The sequence below is a fragment of the Nyctibius grandis genome, chromosome 4 (genome assembly GCF_013368605.1).
Source record: "Nyctibius grandis isolate bNycGra1 chromosome 4, bNycGra1.pri, whole genome shotgun sequence".
Classification (NCBI taxonomy): Eukaryota; Metazoa; Chordata; class Aves; order Nyctibiiformes; family Nyctibiidae; genus Nyctibius; species Nyctibius grandis.
In genome coordinates this window covers 78,838,233-78,860,708 of record NC_090661.1, presented here as the reverse complement: position 1 = coordinate 78,860,708, position 22,476 = coordinate 78,838,233, and the positions used below count along the sequence as shown (strand labels likewise).

At 36.7% G+C, this 22,476-nt stretch overlaps 1 protein-coding gene across 1 annotated transcript in view; it reads right to left on the bottom strand.

Moving 5' to 3' along the window:
* DLG5 (discs large MAGUK scaffold protein 5) overlaps positions 1-22,476 on the bottom strand; it is a 112,016-nt gene that overhangs the window by 23,781 nt on the left and 65,759 nt on the right. The window contains exons 6-16 of the mRNA XM_068398432.1: positions 21,677-21,936; positions 17,622-17,934; positions 13,464-13,694; positions 11,211-11,395; positions 10,419-10,544; positions 9,548-9,680; positions 6,562-6,689; positions 5,705-5,874; positions 5,046-5,149; positions 4,225-4,317; positions 2,298-3,317 (exon numbers count right to left, since the gene is read on the bottom strand). Coding sequence (XP_068254533.1) covers positions 2,298-3,317; positions 4,225-4,317; positions 5,046-5,149; positions 5,705-5,874; positions 6,562-6,689; positions 9,548-9,680; positions 10,419-10,544; positions 11,211-11,395; positions 13,464-13,694; positions 17,622-17,934; positions 21,677-21,936 — 2,763 coding nt within the window. The remainder of the gene's footprint in view (positions 1-2,297; positions 3,318-4,224; positions 4,318-5,045; positions 5,150-5,704; positions 5,875-6,561; positions 6,690-9,547; positions 9,681-10,418; positions 10,545-11,210; positions 11,396-13,463; positions 13,695-17,621; positions 17,935-21,676; positions 21,937-22,476) is intronic.

Here is a 22,476-nt window from a genome sequence, read left to right as displayed (position 1 = left end):
TATGATAGCAGTATTTTAATTAAATGAAGAGTTACTGAGAGCACAAAGACTATAAAATGCAGAGGTACCTTCTTAGAACCAACACTTGACAACTACCATGGCTGTATTAGCAATTGTACCACCTACTACTCAGGGAGCAAAGTTCTCTTAAATTTATCAACTTATCAAAGTACAAAAACTTAACTGTGTATATACACAACTAAGGAAATTGATACCACCCAATATGGCCCAATATGGCTACAAATTCAACTACACTGCATACTCTATATACATATTTTTGATATTACAAACACTACTTCTGCAATGAATACGTGCAGACTGGACACTATTGTTACACAGCCTGATGTAGTTGTAGCGCACAAAGACAATTCCACCAGAGAAAAATTTTCAGAGTGAGTGTTGTCCACTTTTTGAGGCACAATATCACTTCTGCCCTCTAGTCAACAACAACTTTAGAGTTACAAAGTTCTGCTTATTTTCTGTGAGGACAGAGAAGAAATTAAGGAAGGGGGAAAAAAAGAATTAAAAAAGAATCAAAGAACCTAGTCCTAAGGGACCCTAGAAACGTAAATTAACTAATATATCAAATAACCTTTAAAACCAGAAATTATTACTTTACAATTCTATTATAAAACTTTCTTCTTCACCTCCAACCAACACCTATATGATACTTTACGTAGAGTTTGCTTTTCATAGAATTTCGAGTTAATTCATTAGCACTGATACTCCCATGCTTCATTATAGTACATTGCATGAGCATATATGTTGTCCTGGTTATAACTGTAGTAATGTTACTATAGCAAATGAAGAGTTTCCAACTGTGACAAGGAGACATCTAGGTGGGGACTTAGGTGTAAGAAATTTGTTAGCTGGAACAGAGGGGGTGGTTTTGGCACTGACTATTTAAAAGACCAGAAAGGATTGACAAGGACATGTTACAGTTGGTTCTATATAATGCCCAAGTGATATTGCAGATATCACATAGGTGTTGATAACGCAGAGATGTTTTAGTTACTGCTGAGCAGGGCTTACACAGAGTCAAGGCCTTTTCTGCCCTTCATACCACCCCACCAGTGAGTAGGCTGGAGGTACACACGATATTGGGAGGGGACACAGACAGCTACAAAATTAAACCCACATGCTTTTCTGTTATCAAGAATGCAGAATTTGCTGGAGATTTTCTAAAAATGGCTTAAAGCTCTCCGTAACTATTTTTCCCCAAAAAATGTTAGGGAATGTGGAAGGAATACAATAGAACAAGCCAAAAAAAACACAAACAAAATTGCCAGTTGTTCTCTCATATCAGTATTTTTGCAGAATATGGCTCCAAACCTTCCACTATTTCTCTTTCAGCTCTGCTGTCTCTATTGCTTCTAAACTCTATGAAGAGAGTGGGATTATCCAGGTATAAACAAGTACGGGCAAAAAATATGATATTTTAAGTCATTATGATGTGATTATATACAAGCAAAAATCACACTTTTTGAAACGTCAGATTTTAGTTGGGGAAAAAAAAAAATCTGCCACCTGAGCAAATCTGAGGCAGTGGACCTGAAACTACATTATTGATTATCCCACTTTATATAATGTAGTCTTCTAAATAGGTTTGTCTTCCTAGACCACATAAACTGTTTCTTCCACCTATTCTGGTAAGACATGACCCACGACCTCCACAGAGGAGTTGTTTACTCTAACAAATTATATTCTCATTTTGAACTGTATTATTAAACCGTATTCCCATAAACAGTCCATCTTTACAGTGTAATGTGCCTAATGCTCTATGAATTTCAGATTAGATTTACAAATCTATTTAGACATATAGAAAGACTTACAAGACTTACAAAAAACAACACTGTGAATGGTACACCTTTTTCCATTAATTTGTACAGTGAGCTGGGCAACAAATCTGATTTTTGTAAAACTTAGGAGGCCCTATTTCCAGCTTTTCTAAAGCTGCCTCTTTGCATTTTTTTTTTCCAGGTTGTCAAAAGCATACAGGAAAGAGCCCTGATCTTCCATCAAGCAGCATTAAAACCCAAGATATGGCTACTAAGCTGAACCCTATCATTCTGTTTGGTGGCCACCACTGCCTGTTAAACACTGCAACTCTATGAATTCATTTTGTATTTTGTGATACTGCAAAGTGACAACTGAGTCTGAGGTAGCTTCTCAGGGGACCTGGATTTTGAGAACAGGCTATGCTTCTCCTGTTATGGTGTATAACTGGGCACCCAAAACCACACTGAAAATACACTTTAAGGTTTCTAGTTTTGTGCTTCAATATACCAAGTTTCTACCTGAAGCGCAGGATTAGGAATGGGCACAGGGGTCATTTTATGCCTCAGTGCAGGAGCTGATTTTGGCCTTGGTCTTTTAATTTCTGGCTCTTCAACTCTTTGAAAGCCAATGTCATCTTCACAGGATTTCCTTGATGAGAGATGAATGCAGTCAATAACCTCTTCCCGATAATAATGCCCAGCGTTCCTGCTGCACCCCTTGAGAGCAGCAGAGTCCTGTTTAAGCGCCAAGGAAACTGGAGCTTGGGCAGTGGCTGGGCTGGTGGGTGGTGATCCAGTTGTTACCGTAGACTCTGATGCAGAGCTTGTCTGCTGTTTATGTTTAAACTTGATAGAGTCACTTCTCTTAGGAGGAGTTGGAGGAGTTGAAGCTAATTCAGCTTTTGATGGCTGAGGTGAATGGCCCGTCACCTGATTAGGGGAAAGGTACTCCAGCTTGGGGGGAGTTGGTGGTCTTTTGAAAGTATCAGGATCAAAGATAGATTTCCTTTGTTTTGGCTTTTTGTACACGGAGAACTTTTCTGTTTCTGTTGCTGAGATATTAACCATGACTTTTGGCCAGGTACCACCACTATGCTTAGTTCCATGTCCTTTGTCAAATGCGGTCTCAACCATCACACAGTCTGCTCCTGTAGGTTCATAAGGCAGCCTCCTGTTGTCCAAGTCAACAGCTCCAAAGCCTTGGTCCCCATATGTCTCTGGGCTGAACGAGCTGAGACTGCGTTCTGAATTACTGTGGCAACTGTGCACTGTGTTCCTATGAGAGTCTACTCGTAATGTGTTATTAGGGAAAGGTTTGTGATCGCAAAATGAACTGCTGCCCTGATCACTCTGGTCCTTCTTGCCATCCGTGATATCTGGATTGAAAATGTCGGTCTGTGTCGAGCTGTTGAGTTTCAGATTTCTTTTATTTTGGGCATGTATCTCTGATGCATGAACCCTACAGTTTGATATTTTTTCTGAATCCTTCAGATTTTCAAATATATTTTGACCACTCCAAGATGAACTCTGAGGAAAAACCTAAAACAAAAAAAAAAAGCAAACAAGTGATCACCTTATTATTATGGATGATTTCTGTTTAGTATGAGGCATATTCTAGCCTCCTGGATTTACCTATACTGAATATACACCAACTCACATATAGATACAGTTGGGAAAGGTTTAATAAAATCTTGCAGATGCAAAGCACAAAACATCAGATAGAATGAAGACAGAAAAATTTTGGAAACATTTTCAGAACAGTTCCAGAAGGGCAACTCCACACTGTGGCAGAAGCACTGTACTGACAAGAAGGGACCTGCATTCTACTTCTACCTCTATTAAGTGATGCCAATAAGTTATCTTTCATTGCCATTTTCCCTCAAACATTTCATCTTTTTACTTTCTTAAAACCTCAGGCTCTCTGAAGCTAGAATTATCATTCACAAAGCCTGTGTGACAGGCACAGCATAATGGGATTCTAACCTCAATAAGCAAAACAGAATAATATTTTTATAGCAATAAGCCTGAAAAAGAAAGCCTTGTACTTAATCCTTGCGATAGCCAGAGTTCAGTTTTGTGCACAAGTCCCTCCTGAACAAAAGCAAGCCTTTCTGTAGTCAGAAGCAGTTTATCTTTCATGTACAAAACTGGTGCAGCTCTGAAGCAGAAACCAAGAAGAAAGAAGCAATTGTGCTGGAAGTCATTTCATGTGACCAGCAAACAAATGGGAAAGAAGTAAGAACAATAAATAAGTTTCATTTCCTAGCAGATGCCACAATAGCCTTACTTTGGAAATAACTGTTCAGTGTACCACCAGTGAAACGCATGCAGATGGTCTTATTTTTAGCAGAGACTTTCCCATGATGACACACTCACTTGTTCCCAGAACAACTAAAATAATTCTGTATAAGTTCAAGAAAATTCTGCAAATTTAGCTTCTACTCACCTTCATCAGTGACAGGGTAAGTGAATCCCTACAGTTTCGTAACAACGCTTCACATTCAGTAAGTGATTTATTATCGAGTGCAATGCCATTGATCTAAACACAAAAAAATTAAAACATACATCTGGAAATCAAACATAGCAGGTGGGAAGCATCTTAAGGTAGTATCTCGGAGACAGGGAAAACACTAGTTTTCTATGTATACATGACTGAAGTCTGGTCGACCTTGTCCTGTCTTCTTCCATTCTCCACTAGTAAAACAAGCCTCTTAACTACAATTTTGCTATTCCTACTAGAGATACAGTGTAACAATGCTTGTTTCACTACGTTAGCCTCTTTTGTACATCAACAGGAATCACCTTCTCTTTCACAGGAGTTCATAAATCAGACAGGTCGTGTAAGGCCGCAAATGCACACGGGGAAAAACATCCCCCTCCAAAAGGATGACATCTGTGATACTGTAACTTAAAAGACAAAAAACCTTTCATCCAGCCAAGGGATGTCTTTTTGGAACTGACCTTCCTATTCAGTACAAAAATCACAAGTATCTTTATATATAAGCCAAGTGTGAAGAGTAAGTCAGTGTCTCTGTCAAAAATTGTCATATGAACTAAGTGTAGCAAATCACCTGCACATTATATTAATCACTCAGCCTACAAACACATTAATTTATAATGAATATTTAGTAAATATACAAAAAAGGTATAATACAGTGAAAGTAAAAAATTAATTAGAAAGTTTTGGATCTTAAAGAGTGGAAGTAATGATAACACTTTAAAATGAATAAAAATTTTAAAAAAGGAGAATGCATTCGTAAGACTTACAGCAATTATTCTATCTCCCACAGTAAGGGAACCCTCTTTAGCAGCTGGGCTTCCAGGCACAACAGCAGCAACAAATACTCCATTTTCCAGACTGACTCCACTATCTGAAATACATGAGAGACATGAATTTACTCCTGCAATTCAAATAGCTTGCTCAAACAGCGTGTCTGCCCTGCCTGCACGAGAAAGAAATATAACTATCAAACCAACTGAATTTCAATTTCTGAAACCCCTTTTAAAGAAATAAGAATAGTGGGGGAAAACAGGGATATATCCCAAAATTAAACATCATAATATAAAGCTGAGGTGACTGATGGGTTTAAGAGCCTTGTTTAGACTCCCAGTAATAGTCCAGACAGGCAGCTAACTAGAAATAAGTATTAAAAAAAAAACAACCAAAACCAAAAAACCAAACAAAACACCAAAACACACCCAAGAACAAAAAAGAAAACCTGTACTTGCAGAATAAAGCTATCATCAATATAAGCATTCTCAGTTTGCTAAAAACAATTAACAAAAATCCCCATCTAGGAGCTAGCAACAGTTTAAGCTAGATTTATTCAAAAGGTGCATGTTTACTCAGAACATGTACCTTTATGTCAAGCCATTTTTGGCTGAACAAACACGTACCGTTTATATACGGCCTTTATAGCCATTACCTTTATGTCCGGAAACATTGATGTGAAGAGGTGTTATCACTCGCCCACCTAAGGACTTCCTTCTTCGAACCACCATGTTAATAACACCTCCTCCATTTAGAACAGCTTTTACAACTTGCTTTTTATCCTTAAGATCTACATCATTTATCTTCAGTAACCAATCATTCACTCTGGCAGATAAACATAAATAAGCAGGTCAGTGTTACAAGCATACTTTGCTGGACACAGCTCATGAATAACATCCATGAAAAGGGATGTACAGAGCTGATCTCAATATGCTAATCCTTAATTATCTGGAGTACTCTGTTCCTGAAGAAGCATTAAATAGCAGCTAAATGAAAACCAGGACTTCTAGTCTGCACTTCACTAGCAAAAGTATACCCTCAAATCAGTAATGACTACTCCTTATTTAAAAGCAACTCTTTGGACAGAGAAGAGTAGTTAAAAACCTCCTATCCACACTAAGAACAAGAGCAGGTTTCAAATTATCCCTTGCTCTACTCTCCTTTCCCCCTGCCCGCCCCCATTAGCCCACCCTCTGTCTTTCCCAAAATTTAAATAAATAGATCAAAGTTTGAGGAGATAACAAATGGAGTAGGTAAGACACAGAGAAACAAAAGAACATTTCAAATCCTGGTGAGTTTTAAGGGATGAGTCAAATAGCATTTAATTTCTGTAATGCTTTTAGGCATTGGTCTTCTCTGTGCAATTTCCCAGTCAGGACTGGTAATATACACATGACCAACGATAGAAAACAACTTTAAAAAATGGAAAGAACTGAAGACAATTTACAATATGCTCATATTTAGTTTATTATGATCAACAAAATACAAGTATCTTTCAAAGTCAAACCCTACCTTAATCGACCATCAGCGATACTTCCTTTGTCTACTTTGGTAACAAAGATCCCACAGTCTCCAGGGAGGTATGGTTCATTCACGCCTTCTGCCACATCAAAACCAAGTGCTTTCAAGTCCATATCGTCCTAATAAATATTATTAACAAGTGACTCAGCTGCCTTGGCAGCCATTGTGCCACTGTCTGTTAGCAAGAAGCATTACTGCATGTTTGTACTATGCCCTTATATTTACAGGGTACCTGTTCTAGGCAAGTTTTTATATTTTGTACTTCAATATATAAGCTCCCAATTCCATTAGTTATTAGGCATCCTCTGGCATTAGAACGATCCTTCTCTCTCTCTCTCAGATTAAGGCTGAAATAATGCAGAAGGGGAATTTCAATAAGAGGAACAGGAAAGCAGAAGAGCATGCAAGAAAGCACATTCAGACACATATGCCTGTTTTAAGGTATGATGCTGGATGTGTAATGAGAGAACAAGGACATGTTCCCCAAAAAATGGGCATTACTTGGGGAAAAAACAATTCTAAAGGTAAGGAAACAGCATTGTGTCTTAGTGATGAATTCAGAAAGACGTCCGCTTTGATATGGCTAAAGACCAGAAGTAAACAGGAGTGAAACAGGGGGGGACTATTTCTAAGTACAGATTATAGGCAACATTCTACCAACCCTCGCCCAACACAAATCATCCTTGATGTGAAAACTGATAAACTTATCTTTAACAAATCAGTCATTGAACCAAACAGGGAAATGTTAATTTAATGTTTGCTTTGGTAAATGGCAAGGTCACTGTAAAAAAAACGATTAAAGAAAATAAACTGGGACCAACTGATTACAAACTGATTTGTTGTTATTTTCAGTGTTAAATAGTACACTTATAAAACTAGAGAACTCTACTTGAAATCAACTGGACCAACCATCTCAGCATACTGAAGGGAGATGATACTTGAAATTTAAAATCTAACGTGCAAAGATTAAATAGAGCTTAAATCAGACGTGTAAGGCATAGTTCTAGACATAGTTCAATGACTAATCCCCTTAAAATCAGAAGAGCATAAAGTCTCCAGGGAAGCTGAAGATAAAACACGCAAATTATGAACATTTATCAGAAATTAAATTGAGTTAAACCTGCCAAAAATATACTAAAATCCTTATAATTCTTCCAAATGCTCTACATAAGAAAAAAGTCCATAGGGAAGAGCATGGGGCTGCCATAAAATAAAGAGCGAGTAGAGATCACAGTATCATTGCTGAAAAAAATGAGTATTACTTCTCTCAGTTTTTAGCTCAGTTTTTGAGCTTTAGCAGACAGGTGAAGTTGAAGCCAAAATAAAAGGATTTAAATTTATTCAACTCTATAATCTCCATCCTGGAACTCAAACGCTGGCAGGTCAACAACGATTTTCCCATACATCTAATTAAGGCTGGCACAATATGATTATTATAATTTGATAGCAGCAAGTGTAATCCCTACATTCAGGAAAGGGAAATGCACATTCAAATGACAAAGTGCACATTTGATGTCAGTAATGCAAACAGAACAATCTTTGAAGTAAAGAAAAACTAAATAACTGCACATGAATGGAAAATTCATCAGGCTGCAATGTTGTTGACCACAGGTACAGCATATGCTAGACTTGCTAACTAATTTTGCAGGCAATGGAAAAACGAAATTATTAGTTATCAGTTAAAATGGAGAAGATGGCAATGCACAAAACCCGATGATGAAGGACCTGGTTAAAAGAGATGAAAAAGCATGGTGGAAAGGGAATTGTTATCCCAGAAAGAATTTACAGATGGTGGTCCTGATGGATCAGCATTGGTACTCAGTTCATATAGTCTTTTCAATCTATATACTTCAACATATAATAATACTAAATAATATTTTTAGTATCAAAAAAGGAATGTCTTAGTGATTCTGTTGCGAGGTACTGTAAGAACACAGACTGGAAGAACATAAAAAAAAAGATGACCCCAAATACTGAAGTAAAATAAAAAGGATCTGACAGCATTAAATCACAAACTCTGTCAGAATGAGAAAGAAATTCTGGTATATGCAAAAGCTGTTATAAATGAAACACAATCTGGAAGACCACCTGTATGTTCTATGTGGTCAAAAAAATTACTATGAGCAAACAATATGATGTGCCAGCCAAAAATTTCAAATAGAATGGCATTCAAGACTTGCACATAAAGCAGTGAAATAAAAATTCTAGACTACAAGGAAGAAAATAAAATTAAATGGAGAAAAGTACTACTGGAATAATAAAAGGATGTAGAGGTTATCTGGAAAGCTAAACATAAGAACTTTATTTAATATGCCAAAATGGAAAAGGGATTTAACTCCCTCTACATACAAGCAAGGGAGATTAGCATCTCCTTTCACCCCAGGTTTTCAAGCTGAAAGGCAAAGTTGCCTTAAAATACATGTTCATCATTAATAAGATTTTTAATACTTTAAAATTTCTAATCATCAAATCTGAGCAAAAGTAGGAGAAATAACTTCATGTAAAAGCTTAACTATTTTATGCATAGATTGTAAGTGATGTTGCCTGTAAGAGTAGAGGACTGGGCTCTCTGATGTCAGTGTTTCCATCACCTTTTAAGTTTTGGCTGCCTTAGCACCGCCATTTCTGCAATGAATCACTAACTTTTAAGAACACTAAATGGTTAACTCAAAACATTTTTTATAGTACATGGACCTGGGTACCCTGCAAGATCAAATGGAGGAACTATTTTTACTTATAATTTATATGAGGAAAAATACAAAGCTTGTGTGTAACTGCTTGGTTTTGTCAACTACTTTAATCTAGACATTACCACACTTGCTACATATGTGTGTGTGGTTCCTAGCACAACAACAATAAAGAACTAAAAAAAAATACAGAATGGAATTATTTTTAATCATACCTAGTATCAAGATATTATAATTGACTTCAAAGCTATCCAATATATAAGACAATGCAGCTCGTGTTTTTTACTTACTCTGTCTTTTTCAAATTCTACCACTTCTGTTTCCCATTCCAGAGAATCTGTGTCTATGGCTGAGTCATGGGAACTATGGGCCATCAACTGACGGAATCTGGCTTCCTTTTCCAACTGATTCTCCATCTTCTCTCTAGGCAAAGAAAAAAAATATTTATAGACACAGACAACCCTTTTAAATAAACTGATACATAATTTTATCATCATGAGATACCTTATATTTTGTTTTCTAAATCAACAATCCAAGCTGTGCCAGAAATTTGCCCCATGCTCCCATCTTTCAAATATTCTTGGGCTGCTGTGGAATTGACTTTCCTTTTCCATATATTGTCCTAACATAGTCTTACATTTTTTGCATTATTTTTACACAATTGAAGTACACAACTAGGTTTCTGACATCTCCCAAAACGCATTTAATTTACCCTCAGATGAGCTGCATCAGTATGCTTACAACAAGTGGGGCATGATAAATACCAACAGCAAAACTTCTTCCACAACCCATTGAGATGACGTATGATGCATATCTTCCTTGCATTCATAAACCAGTGAGAATACAGTTGGGAGGAACTAAATTGCAATTAATCCAACTTCAGTGAAAGAATTCCATATTGCTTAAGTGTATCTCCACAGCATAAAGCTTAGAATATATGTCTCGTTAATAAGATAAAAAGGTTAAGATAGTAAGACTTAGGATCTGGCCCATCACAATAATTTCCACAACAAATAAAAATATAGGCAGTGTTTCCACATACAATATCATGAATACCTGCTGCCCCACAGCTCTAACAGTATATGATTCACTCACGAACACAGCTAACAAAACAGTTTTTATCACAAACTTCCACGCAGACTGATCATTTCTCTAACATACTTCAGTTCCTTCAGTTCACGCACAGCATCATTTTTCTGCTTTCTCATGTCATCCAGATTGCGAAGAGCTTCAGCCAAGTCACTCACAGCCCGGTCTCTCTCCCTCCTTAAGTTGTCACACAAAGTCCTTCAAAAGCAAAAAAGTTTCCATTTAGTTACTTAAAATCCTATCTAGGTAACAAAACTAGTTTTACAACATTGTATAGTTAATGCAAAATTTAAAAAAACAGGTTCAAAAGATCTCTCTCAAAAAAAAAAACCAAAAGTATGAGGAAAAAAAAAATTTCATATGCTAGGTCTTTTCCTTAAGGAAAAGCTTATCAAGGTAACAGAAATTTTTTTCCCCCCTTTCAAAACTTTATTTCTACTTATCTTCTTTAAACTAGCAGAAAAAAAGTCTGATTTACATATTTTCCCTTAGTTCCTTACATATGTTTAGTACAAATATGTTGGGTACTTTTTGTGAAATGTCCCCACAGGTAAAGAATCATTTGCAGGACTATAGCTATAGCAGGATTAGGTATACCATGCCTAAATGAATGCATACTTTGTTGTTCTTACATAGCTATGCTGTTAGGCTCTATGGTATTTACTAAAGACATATTATGGGTGTGAAAGCACAAACAAAGCAAAGCATATTGTAAGGTGCCCTCAACTTAAAAAAAAAATCACCCTGTGACAGCTAATGCAGAAGTTCCAACAAGTTGAAGAAAGTGCTAGCAAAACTCAGCAAGTCCTAGAATTGCATCAGCTGCACACAAGAGCACTCATGTACCATCTAGCATTCATTTACCGTATACTTTCCCTTTCTGCAACAATCTTATCCCGCTCTTGAAAGGCCCAATCTCTCCTACACTTGGCTACTTCTGCTTCCTGGACAGCTTCCTTTAGTTCTTGTGACATTGCCTCATACTGCTTCCGAAGCATTTCAATTTCTTTGTTTGCTCTTTCTATGTCAAGGGTAGCAGAATCTTGTATCTAGGAATTAAGAAACATAGATAAGTATTTTAGGCACAATTTTTAGGTAAGTATGCACAAACAGCTTCTCCTGTATGTCTGTTACCTGATGTATTCAATTCTCATGTTTTCATGAAAAATGTTCATTTATCTTAATGGCAACTTTGGGAAAAAAAAAAAAAAGATAAAAACTGTTGCAATATATTTCATTCAGTGGCACACAAATTCATGCGAATACAATCTACATGAATAAAAATCCTCACTTCAAAATAACATCAGTGAATATTTTGTATTTCAGAGATGACATTCCATGCTTCTACCTTGTTCTGCTCAGCAGACAGAAAAAAACTTCAAGGATATTTAGAAATCAGATACACTATCATGAGCAGTTACAACACAGATTTCCTGCATTAATGTCTGTTATTTACCCTGGGACAACTCGATACACACGTTCACAACAGACTTGTGATTCACACAGGTCCCCTAACTCCAAAGCAGAGCAACGGAATTCCAAAAAAGTTTTGCTTTAATGTTTCTTATTTTAGATAAGAAGTGTTTTCTTCTCAAATTAACTTGTTCCTCTAAAATTCTCTATTCCAAACAAGAGAGACAGTGACAACAGCAAGACAGATACACAGAGAATGCTCCAAGCTTGCAGCACAAAAAGCACAAACCAACTACAACAGCACAGCCCACCGCAAACACTGAAGGCTGTGGGCTTGCAAAGAACTGTGTGTAGTTAATTCCAAGAATATAAATAAATGTAATGGTTCTGACTAGACTTGTCATTTGATTAAAGATTAAACTTTGGAGGACTGTTTTAAAGACCTGAATGCATGTATATCAGAGACTACTAAGTCATGATTAATAGCCTTTAAAGGATCTTTTTTTTCTCTAAATGAGTTACAATTTTATTCAAAAATAAGAAAGCACTGAACCTTAAACCCCAGGTTTACTTTCTCACCTCAACATTAAAAAATAAAAATTGCAACAAATAAGACCAGAGGCTATGAAGAGTCATGTCTGGCCTTTTGATTGTCTCTTTCATCTCCAAGGATCACTTCTCTTCCAGTCCACTGGCAGGAAAAAGACAATCACAAAACCCACTCAGATCAATAAACAGACATTTATATTTGAAATGTCAGTTCTGATTTGGCATCTGCCAAAGGTGAGCATCTGAGCAGGTCCACTGCTAAGTCACAGCAAAGTTAACACTAGCTTACTCTGCTTCCTTGAGAAAAGCACAAGTTTCCAAAATCCCACTGGTTTGGCCATGAAGAACCAAACATAATGAAAGATTTATTTCCAATACAACTGAAAATGCAGTTTGATTGCTTCCCCACACACTCATCCAGGACTGGTAAATCAGTGTGACAGGCAAGACTAAAAACTTCTTTTGAACTGGTAAAGGGTTGGTATTCAATGAAAAGAGAATACAAGTTTAATGAAAATAACCCCAAAAGATATTTTAGTATCAAATAATTTCGTATTCCTTAGTTATTTCATGAGCGTAAAGTAGTGATACTATGCATTTTCGTACTACATCATATGTAAGCATTTACAGTTGTATGTGGATTGATGTTTAGTATTGCACACAAGACAAGAGCATCAGTAAGTGTGCAGAATTGTAAGAATGTTACTACCCACACAAAGACATGAATTAGCATATTTATACTAAGAGTGTGTACAGATTAGAAAATCTACAATCACATTTCAATTAACTTCCTTTATGAAGTATTAGAAATCGCTAACATCCTGAGCAGGTCACAGGCACAACACACATTATAGATGGCAACAAGCCTACCAGCTGGTCATAAACTGCCTAGCCATCTGCTGGATCACAATATTTTATTTGCCATTTATTTTTACAAACAGAAACTTAATATAAAGTATGACTGTATTTCTTTCAAACAAGAAGTTCTGTCACTATGTCTTGAAGAATGTTCATGCTTTTGTATGTAGATATTTTAGAGTGACTCAGGGAAAAGGGGGAAGACACCAACGTGCCCAGACATTTAACTAATCCCTTGAAAATTACCAACCCTTTGAAGCTAAGAAAGAAAAAGTCATCTGTGACGACTTGCAATACCTGACGGGCTTGATAATATTCCCTTAGTAGATGGTCTCTCTGGATGATAGCTTCTGTTCTCTCTTTCCTGGCAACATCTCTTTCTTCCTTCACTGTCTCTATATCCTTGCAAGCTTGGTCAAGTTCCTTCTGGGCCTCAGCTTTGTCCTTCACTTCATGACAGTATTTTTCCAGCAACTCATTCCTCTCACAAATTGCTCGATCTCTTTCCACTAGAGCTGAGTTTAGCTCCTAAAACAAGATCCATTGTTTGCAGTAGGTTAAGTAAGGAGGAAATAGTTCATCTTTCCAACTGGATATACACTGACACATTAAAAGCCTAGAGAGTTTACCACTAATGTTCTGAAAAATAGGAGCAGAACAGACTGTGCTCACATTACATACAAGTAAGTACTAGCAAAGAATATTAAATGTGGTATTAAAGATATCACACCATCACATTAGCACAGCGCTATATCAAAAGTAAGCAAGAATCTGGGAGCACTCAAAGTTTTGAGGAATCTAAATGAGGGAAGGTTATTAACCAGTCACACTGGTTAATAAAAAAGGCTTTATATATGGCAAAGGGTAAGAATATACTGCAAATATTTTTAAGCAAATGCCTCGATTTTATAGCACCGAAATAATTTAGACAACCCAGCTACATAAGTATCTTATAGCTTCCTCATAAGTTTTAAAGGGACATTAAAGTCACATGCCAGTAAGATACCAATGTGCAAACTACAGAATGTTCAAAGATAAAACTACAGTATGCTGTAAAGCAGAATGACAGCACATCTTATTAAATATGGAATTCAACTGCATCATAATAAAAAAGATGAGTGAAATGTAACTTTAAAATACAATCTGTCCTTTTAAAATAGTTTAAACTAGACTTCCTATTGGAAGAATGAGGCATTGAAACAGTTGAATTTCATGCCACTAAGTTTTTAGATGGTCCAGCTCTCTAGAAGCAGTCAGCCAATGGCTACAAAGAAGTCCTTCTACATATAGGCACTCCTAGCTGGAAACGATGTTTTGATCTCAAAAAGATTACCAGAGACGGCTGACATCCGAAAAGCAAAAGAAGGAAAGGGTCCAAATACTTAAGGATAGAAAGACAGCATGTCATATACTGACACCCATTCTATTTTCCTCTACAGTTTACAGATGGAGTATTTGAAGCATGGATAACAATTGCATTTTGCTGTACTAACATAAATGTTTTTGAGATACGACACCCAATCAAGGCTAGTCAGGCTGTTAAAACATTTCTGCGATGGTATTAAAACAGATATTGTTGTAGAGTAACAGACAAGCACTAGAATTAATGACACACTCTGTGAACTTAGAAAATATCAGTGAATCGCAATTACCAGAGCACTCAAGTTTTTTCAACATCAGTAAGAGCTTCCGTTGGTCAGCACCTCTGAAGAGAAAAATCCCTGACCCATCTGGTGGTGCAGGCAAGTTTTAGTACTGGAAGCAACGTTTTGCACAACTTAACTATAATCTGTATAAAATGAGCATTCAAACGTGTGTATAAAACTTACACAAAAGTATTAAGTCTTTTCCAGCATGCAGCAGAGGGAAAGTTCCCAGAAAGCCCTTCATTAAACAGGAATTTACAGTATTTTAAGGTGATTGGAAAAAATACACATTGCCACATTTTATTCCAGCATGCTAAATATAAACGATCTGAATAAGAGCAGCCATTGCCTCCAGTGGTCAGTAGTAAAATTTCACCTCTGTCTTTCTCCTGTGACATTTGCACAAAATTACAACATGACAGCACAGGGCAATGTGCCGTTTAGCGCTGGTTAGAACAGCTTCTGTTTGGAAACATTAGAGTGGTTTGGTTTGAATAACAATTCTGAATTTGTGAAGAATTCTTATATTGAAGGAAATTCTCACATCTGATTATAGTGCAATAACCTCATACAGGATAAAATACAACAGGCCTAATAAACAGAGGGGAAAGCTGACTACCACTGATATGAAACACAACATTCTAAACATTTGCTGGAGCAAGACATTCTAAGTATTTGCTGGAGCAAAATATTATGCCAAACAAAAACACCACTGGGCAAGTAGAGAGGGAAATCTATCATGTCTAATCCCTAGCTTTGAGTGGCCAAACTCATGAGAACTTAATCCAAAACTGTCCATAGCGCAAAATCCTGAGATTTTTTTCTATCATCTATAAATGCCAGACAATTATTACATTTTGGATGTAAATTAACCCATTATGTTTGGGCATGTGTGACCAATAAAACTTAAATATCTAACTAGGAAATTGACTGACTGACCTCATCAGTAACTGCTCATGATATAAAGCCTCTTCAATCTCAATCAACCTCTTCTCCATTTCAGTTGCTTTTGCATTTCTTTGGGACACAAAAGGTACACTAGCAAACACAAGTTTCATGGAAGAAACTACGTTTAAAATTACCTAAATGGATTCAATGCTGTTTCAATCAGTCCATGGTCGCTATGTAACAGGGCGCATAAAGCTGCTATACATCACAAGGAGATCGAAGAACATTAAATTACATTTTGACAAGCACCAGACCAACTATTCACTGACAGGATAATTCCACTTATGTAGGGGCATTTTTCAGGATACTACTTCAAGTGAATGTATCACTTGATCAATCAATTTTTTCAACCTTTCAAACATTTGCCTTGCCAGAACTAGAAAATCCCTTATGCATTGAATGCAGCTGCAGCGAGCCAGTACTATGTGACATAGGAACATACCTGCTCACAAGCAGAAGAGTCATAGCTACAGGAAAGGAAAACAGGAACAAAATGGAAACTCACAGTGCTGCTATTGTACACCTATTGTACATTATAGAAGCAGTTATTTCTGCTTTCTGATGGACCAGTTCTGGGGGTGAAGAAAAACGCATGTCTGTGCCCTGCCAGCATCTCACTCACCTGTCCTGGGCTCTTTCCTGCTCTTATTCAAACACCCCTTCAAGTCATCTAGCTAGGAGGGAACACCCATGTATTTATAATTTTAATTTCCTGCCCCTTAAAGCACTTTGGCAAATTACTCATAGTGCCACAATGACAGCTATAACAAATTGCAGCAGAACAACTGACTGTGGCTATTTCCATCAGTGTTCCTTACTAGCTACCCTGATTCCACTGAAATCAACAACAGACATTTCTATTGGCTTCACAGCTTTGATGAAAGCAGAATAGGTATGAAACATGTATTAAAACCTCACTCATTGTAGAAGCTAAATTACTTAGCTGGCAAATACGCAGGGTTGAAAGCTATGAATTCTTAAATCCAGAAGTTAGTTATTTTTAAAGGCTCTGATGCTGTATGTCACAATCCACATTATGTCCCTCAACAATGGTGTGATTTAAAAAAGGCTCCACACCTTAATTTTTCATAAAGAGCATTTTGTTCAGATGTAATGCTGTGAAAAAAGGAAAATGAAATTTATAGGCAATGGAATACATTTGCTTGTATCTTTCATGCTAAATTAAGTATTTGTAAACCAAAGGGTCAAGTCAATGCATGGCAGCTGAAATGAAACCGAGCACTAAACTGTGTTTCGGAAATCTCAACAGCATCATTATAACATGGCTGCGATATAAGCATTTCAAGAACATATTGCTGAAAAATACAAAGTTCTGGTATCACACGCTTTAAAGCATGCCTGAGTTCTAGTGAAAAATCTTCAAAATATCCTCTTTAACTTAAAGGCAGAAGGAGGGCAAATGAGTAAGAACATGCATGTCAGCACAGGCTTTGCATAAATATTTGAGACTACTTTATCATGTACCGTCTTAAGTCATAGTAGATAGTATCCAGTTGTTCCTGTAGAGGTTAGAAGTTAAAAATAATGAATTATTTAGAGCTATATTGTTACAGAGAACATCACTTGAAAAGGCATAGAAGACTAACACAGTGAAGGAAGGATTTATGATCAGCAGAACAGAATTAAGTCAAGTGAACAGCAAATTTCAACTGACAGGTACTCTATTCAAACATGCAATCTTAATAAATTGATAGTAAAAAGAATTGCCATAGAAAACATCAGCATAGAATTTCCTCTTTGCAGTGCACTTCTACTTTCCATTAATCAGCCATACATTTCTGATTCTAGCATCAACAATGTATACTCATTTCCCTCCCTCATCGAAACAATAGGTTAATACCTGTCTTAAAGCTTCCATCTCTTCACTAGCCACTTGCTTCTCAGAAGAAGTGTTCTTCAGTTTGGACTCTGCAAGCTCCAGCTCTGTTTGAAGCTTATCTACCTCTTTAATTACTTGATCTCTCTCACTCATAATGAGGCGGTATTCATTGAAAACTGAATCCCTTTCTTCCTTGTATTTTTCTGCATCCTTTGCTGCTTTCAGCTGCATTGTTTTGAACCTTGTCACCTCTGACTGTAATCGCTCCATCTCTCTCTGCAACTCTTTGTTTTGTGCTGTGGTGTTGCTTAGTTCTTGCTGTACTGATTCAAATCTAAAAAAAAGCAGAAATGCTAATAAGATACTTGTTCCTCATTTTTCTTTTTCATACATTAAGGATTTGGCTGGATAACGAAATGTATGCATTGGTAAAACACAACCACAGAGGACGTCTTAGACAATTTACTCTTGGTACTGCGAAATAAAAGTTAGGCTAATTATTCCTTTAGGAATATTAGTCAACCTCTTTAAGAAACTGAAACATAAAAATTGTTAAAAACAATTTAGAATTAGTTTAATTATTAAAAATAAATTTCTATGAAATTATTCTAAAAGGAATGCAAAACATTGCCATTATTTAATAGCACAAGTTTAACCTTATTTATTGTGTTGAGCTCTGCTCATCTTAGAAGTTAATTCCTTCTCCCAACACATGCTCCCAGGCATGTGGGAAGAAGGGAAACAAATGCAGAAACTGGAAAAAACAAAACAACTTCCACATGCCCAAGTATGCCAGAAGGTTGGTAATGGACAATTTAGAGGAGAAAAAAATGTGGATTTACAGTAAAAATGCAGACAATGGAGCTAAAAACAGATAATTCAAACATTACTGCTTGTTTTCATCAGTAGGTCATCCAGTAAAAACTGAAATGCAAAATACCTTAAACTGTCAAAAGTATTTTTTTAAAATTTAACACAAACTAAGACATATGCACTTTATCACTACAACCTACTGAAGTATGGCACAATCAAAAAAAAGACATAAAAAGCTTAATTTAAAAGTAGTAGCTTTTATGTTTATATTAACAAAGCATTCTTAAAAGTGGGACTATAATTACACAGACAAGTTCACAATTAGGTTTGAAAAAGAACTTCTCCTGAGAGCAGTGCTTTACCACAACTGGACACTAAGATTTCCTTGCATGTTTTTTCCAAAACTCCCAGATAAATGCCACTGATGGAAACGCTGTACCTAACCTGATGGACTTTTAGGGTTATCCAAATTTCAGGTGCCCCCTGGAAGACTTTGTTCTCTCTCTCACACACACACACGCCTCACAGTGTTTAAAAGTGCAATTTCTTGTCTAATCCAGCATGTTGCCTGACGTTTCCCAAGAGAGAGCTATAAACCCAGTTTCAAGTATTGCCTTGAAAGCCTCAGCATATTCAAAGCATTGCCATAGCATTACTGAGGCATCTGCCAGTAATTTCAAAATCATCACCCTGCTCCTTTCAGGAAATTCTTCAGTTTAAGAGATCATTGGGCTGGCAGTACAGAAGACCTAACATATTACAATCTGCATTTCTTTTGTGTTTTTAGAACTGTGAGCATGAAGGTAAGAAGAATATATTATACAAGAAGTACAAGGATATATCAGAAATCTAAGATAGAGACTATGCCAAACAACCTCACTGCCATGTGAGAATCCACAGTACATTTGAAAACTATTTGGGGGTCAAATCAAGAACTAGACTGGGAAGATATGGGAGAGAGGGGAGGAGAAAAGATTTAAGGCAATGTTTGCTAAACAAAAGTCATCAGTAAGGAAGGGAAAAAAAAAAAAAACCCACAAAGGAAAAAACCCACGAGAAAACCAACCAAACCACAACAAGCATAGTCTAGCATGCGGAACTGATCAGAAAGGAAAGTCTCTGCCACAGAGGGACATTCATATTAAATAGTGATAAAAACCTGTGTAAAAACCTCAAAGCAAAGTTCCAGCTGAAACTCCTTGGTCCTGCTTGACCTTGCATTGCCTCCTAAGGAGGAAATACATGCAGCTGGATCACATTTTCACACATGCCTTGTGTAGAGAAAGCCCATTTCTAACAACCGTTGTGAATGGATTGCAAGTAGCAGCGTTAGATGGGTCAGTAGCAGTAAGCATGGGTTTATAAGCAGCAACCAACACTGAAAAGAACCCTCACCAGGACTACCTGCTTTGTCTTCAACACAAATGCAAACTACGGGCAGATCCGTCCAAGTGCCATAGCCCGCATTCAAAATGCAGACACACGTGTGTAGGGTAAGGTTTAGCACAGAGGAATTAGATAGCCGGTATAGCTAATTTGTAATCCGCCAACTACTCACCAACTAAATCATCTTGGTAGCATTTATATGCTGTGTATTATTGTGACAACGTTACAGATGAAAGAAAAAAGGCTGAACGTTTCTCTGATATTGTTTAAGGCCAAAGATTCATTCAAAATGAGATCTGGGGCCACCACTGGAGTCTTACTCTTCCTGTTTTGACTGTGTTGATACTTAATAAAAAAAAATTAGTGCTGCAATTTATGACCCATTACTCCTCAAACTACAAGTTTGCTAAGTCTTATATTCTGAAAACTGTACTCACGTGAAATACATTTTTAAAATTTTTGGTCAGTCACCCAGAGAAATATGGTTTTGATTATAAAGTAAGGGTATAAACATAAGACAAATAAAGGTTTCTATAAATAGAAACAAGTGAAAAAGAAGTCCAGACTCAAAGCCAACCAAATAAAAGGCAAAAATTCCTGAAGTTCAGCTATATTCATTTAGCTGGATCACTGGTTCACAGGAACATGAATATCTTTCATGAAATTCTTAAAACCAACCTCTGCTAAGTATCAAACCATACATTTCTCTCAGGAAGGAGACCTAAATCACAAGGGCATAAGACAAATATGTTGAGCTTCTGCATTTATCAGCATAGTTGCAGTGTTTCTTGTAGCATATATTAGTCTTTCCCTCACTTTCAGGAATCTATGGCAGTCTAAGTTACATAACTTCTCTTATTACTCATATTCTCCTATAACTTAATTAGATGTATCACAACTATGTACATGCTATTCATGTGTACATGATTATCCATGCTCAACCTCACCTTTTTGAAATACTAAAAGTCTATGAATGAGGAAAACAACATTTTTTGGCACATTAGTTTGTGGGAGTTGTGTATTATCCCTAACTTATGTCGGTGAAAACATTCCCAACACACCCACAGATGCTCTTTGGAGTCCTTATGTATATTGGCATTCTTCCTACCCTGCACGGGTATCTGTGTAGGCTTAGTATCAAGGAGGAGCAGAGAGGGATTAAATGTACTGTGACATAGTGTCTGTGCCCTTCTGTTTTGGTACTTGCACTGCTCATAGCAGCAGCACCTTCCCAGGGAAGCCAGACTCCCAGACATCTGCATCCAGTGAACTCTGCTGCCAGTCTGAAGCTCTGTCTCAGAGTCCCATGTGGTCTGCAATTCTGATGTCATGAAAAGTTAACTTATGCTTGAGAACATCTTCATTTGCTAAATACCTTTTAGAAATTATATCCTCCTATTGACTTGGTTTTTATATTTAAATAAAGATATATATGTTGACGGCCTCACCACCCACTGAGGAGTTTGTCTGGAACACTAAGTCTGGCGTTTAACAAAACTTTGGTTGTATTTGACTCCTGTGTCTACAACTAAGAATAAACATAGCTTGAAAGGCAGACTGTCCCTTTCTCACATGAGCTAAACAAAGGTTAAAATTCCTCATAAAATTCCAAAACCCTAACTGGGAAATCCTTTTCTCAAGAAAACAGTACAATTTCTCCAAATAAAAATCCCCATCATACCCTCTAGGACCTTCCAGAAAATCTTACATAGAAACGCATGCTTACTCATCACATCAAGAAACATACACAAGAGAAAGATTTTAGAAAAAAAAAGTTAGAAAAGTATTTGTGATTCTACCACAGAGAAAGTAAGATGCTACATTACAATTGTTGCTGCTTTCACAGCATATCTGAAGGTATCCAAACCTGACTATACCTTCTAAGAGAGGTTGAATATTGCTGCTGAAAATGTATTGCTGTGTCCCTTTGCTTCATTAACATGTCAATCTGTTTCTGAAGACGTCTGTTCTCCTCCTCAGTCTGTTCTAGGCGGCTCAGATCCGTATTGTGACTTGCGATCTTCTCATTGTACCGTTTCCTTAGGGCATCATAATCCTTCTTCACACCCTCTAGCTTGTCCATTGCTGTATCATAAAGTTTATTTAATATCTCTGATGACCCATTTTGCTTCATAACCTAAAAAAAGTGCCAGAAACTGTATTAATAAACTCAGTTTTTAATCAGTCTAATAAAATATATAAGAAATAATATTTGAACAAAAATATATTAACTTATTTTAATAATCCTTCTTAATAACTGAGGAAACACTGAGCCTCTTCTAAGCATTACTGTTACTCTAAACATTACTACGTCTGCTTAATGTTAACTGGGAAAAAAAGTCTGCTTTATCACAACTTAGAGTGCATAAGTTTATTAAAATCTCTCTCTAATGGTAACTGCTATCAACAGTTATTAAACTCGCATTGTTTTCTAAGTACTTCGTAGTTTTAGCAAGAGGTAATCGTTTGATGACCAAGATGATAGCTGTAATTTACGAAATGACCACGAGGTGGCATTCATGACAGGTTGCCTGTCTCTTCCATGAACAAATTAAATAATTTAAAGCTTCAAGAGAATAAAATCTACCCTAAATGTTATACATATAGGCATATATTTTAATATTCATACAATATTTCATCTGAGAACTACCCACAGAGGTTTGTGTTTCAAAAGCTA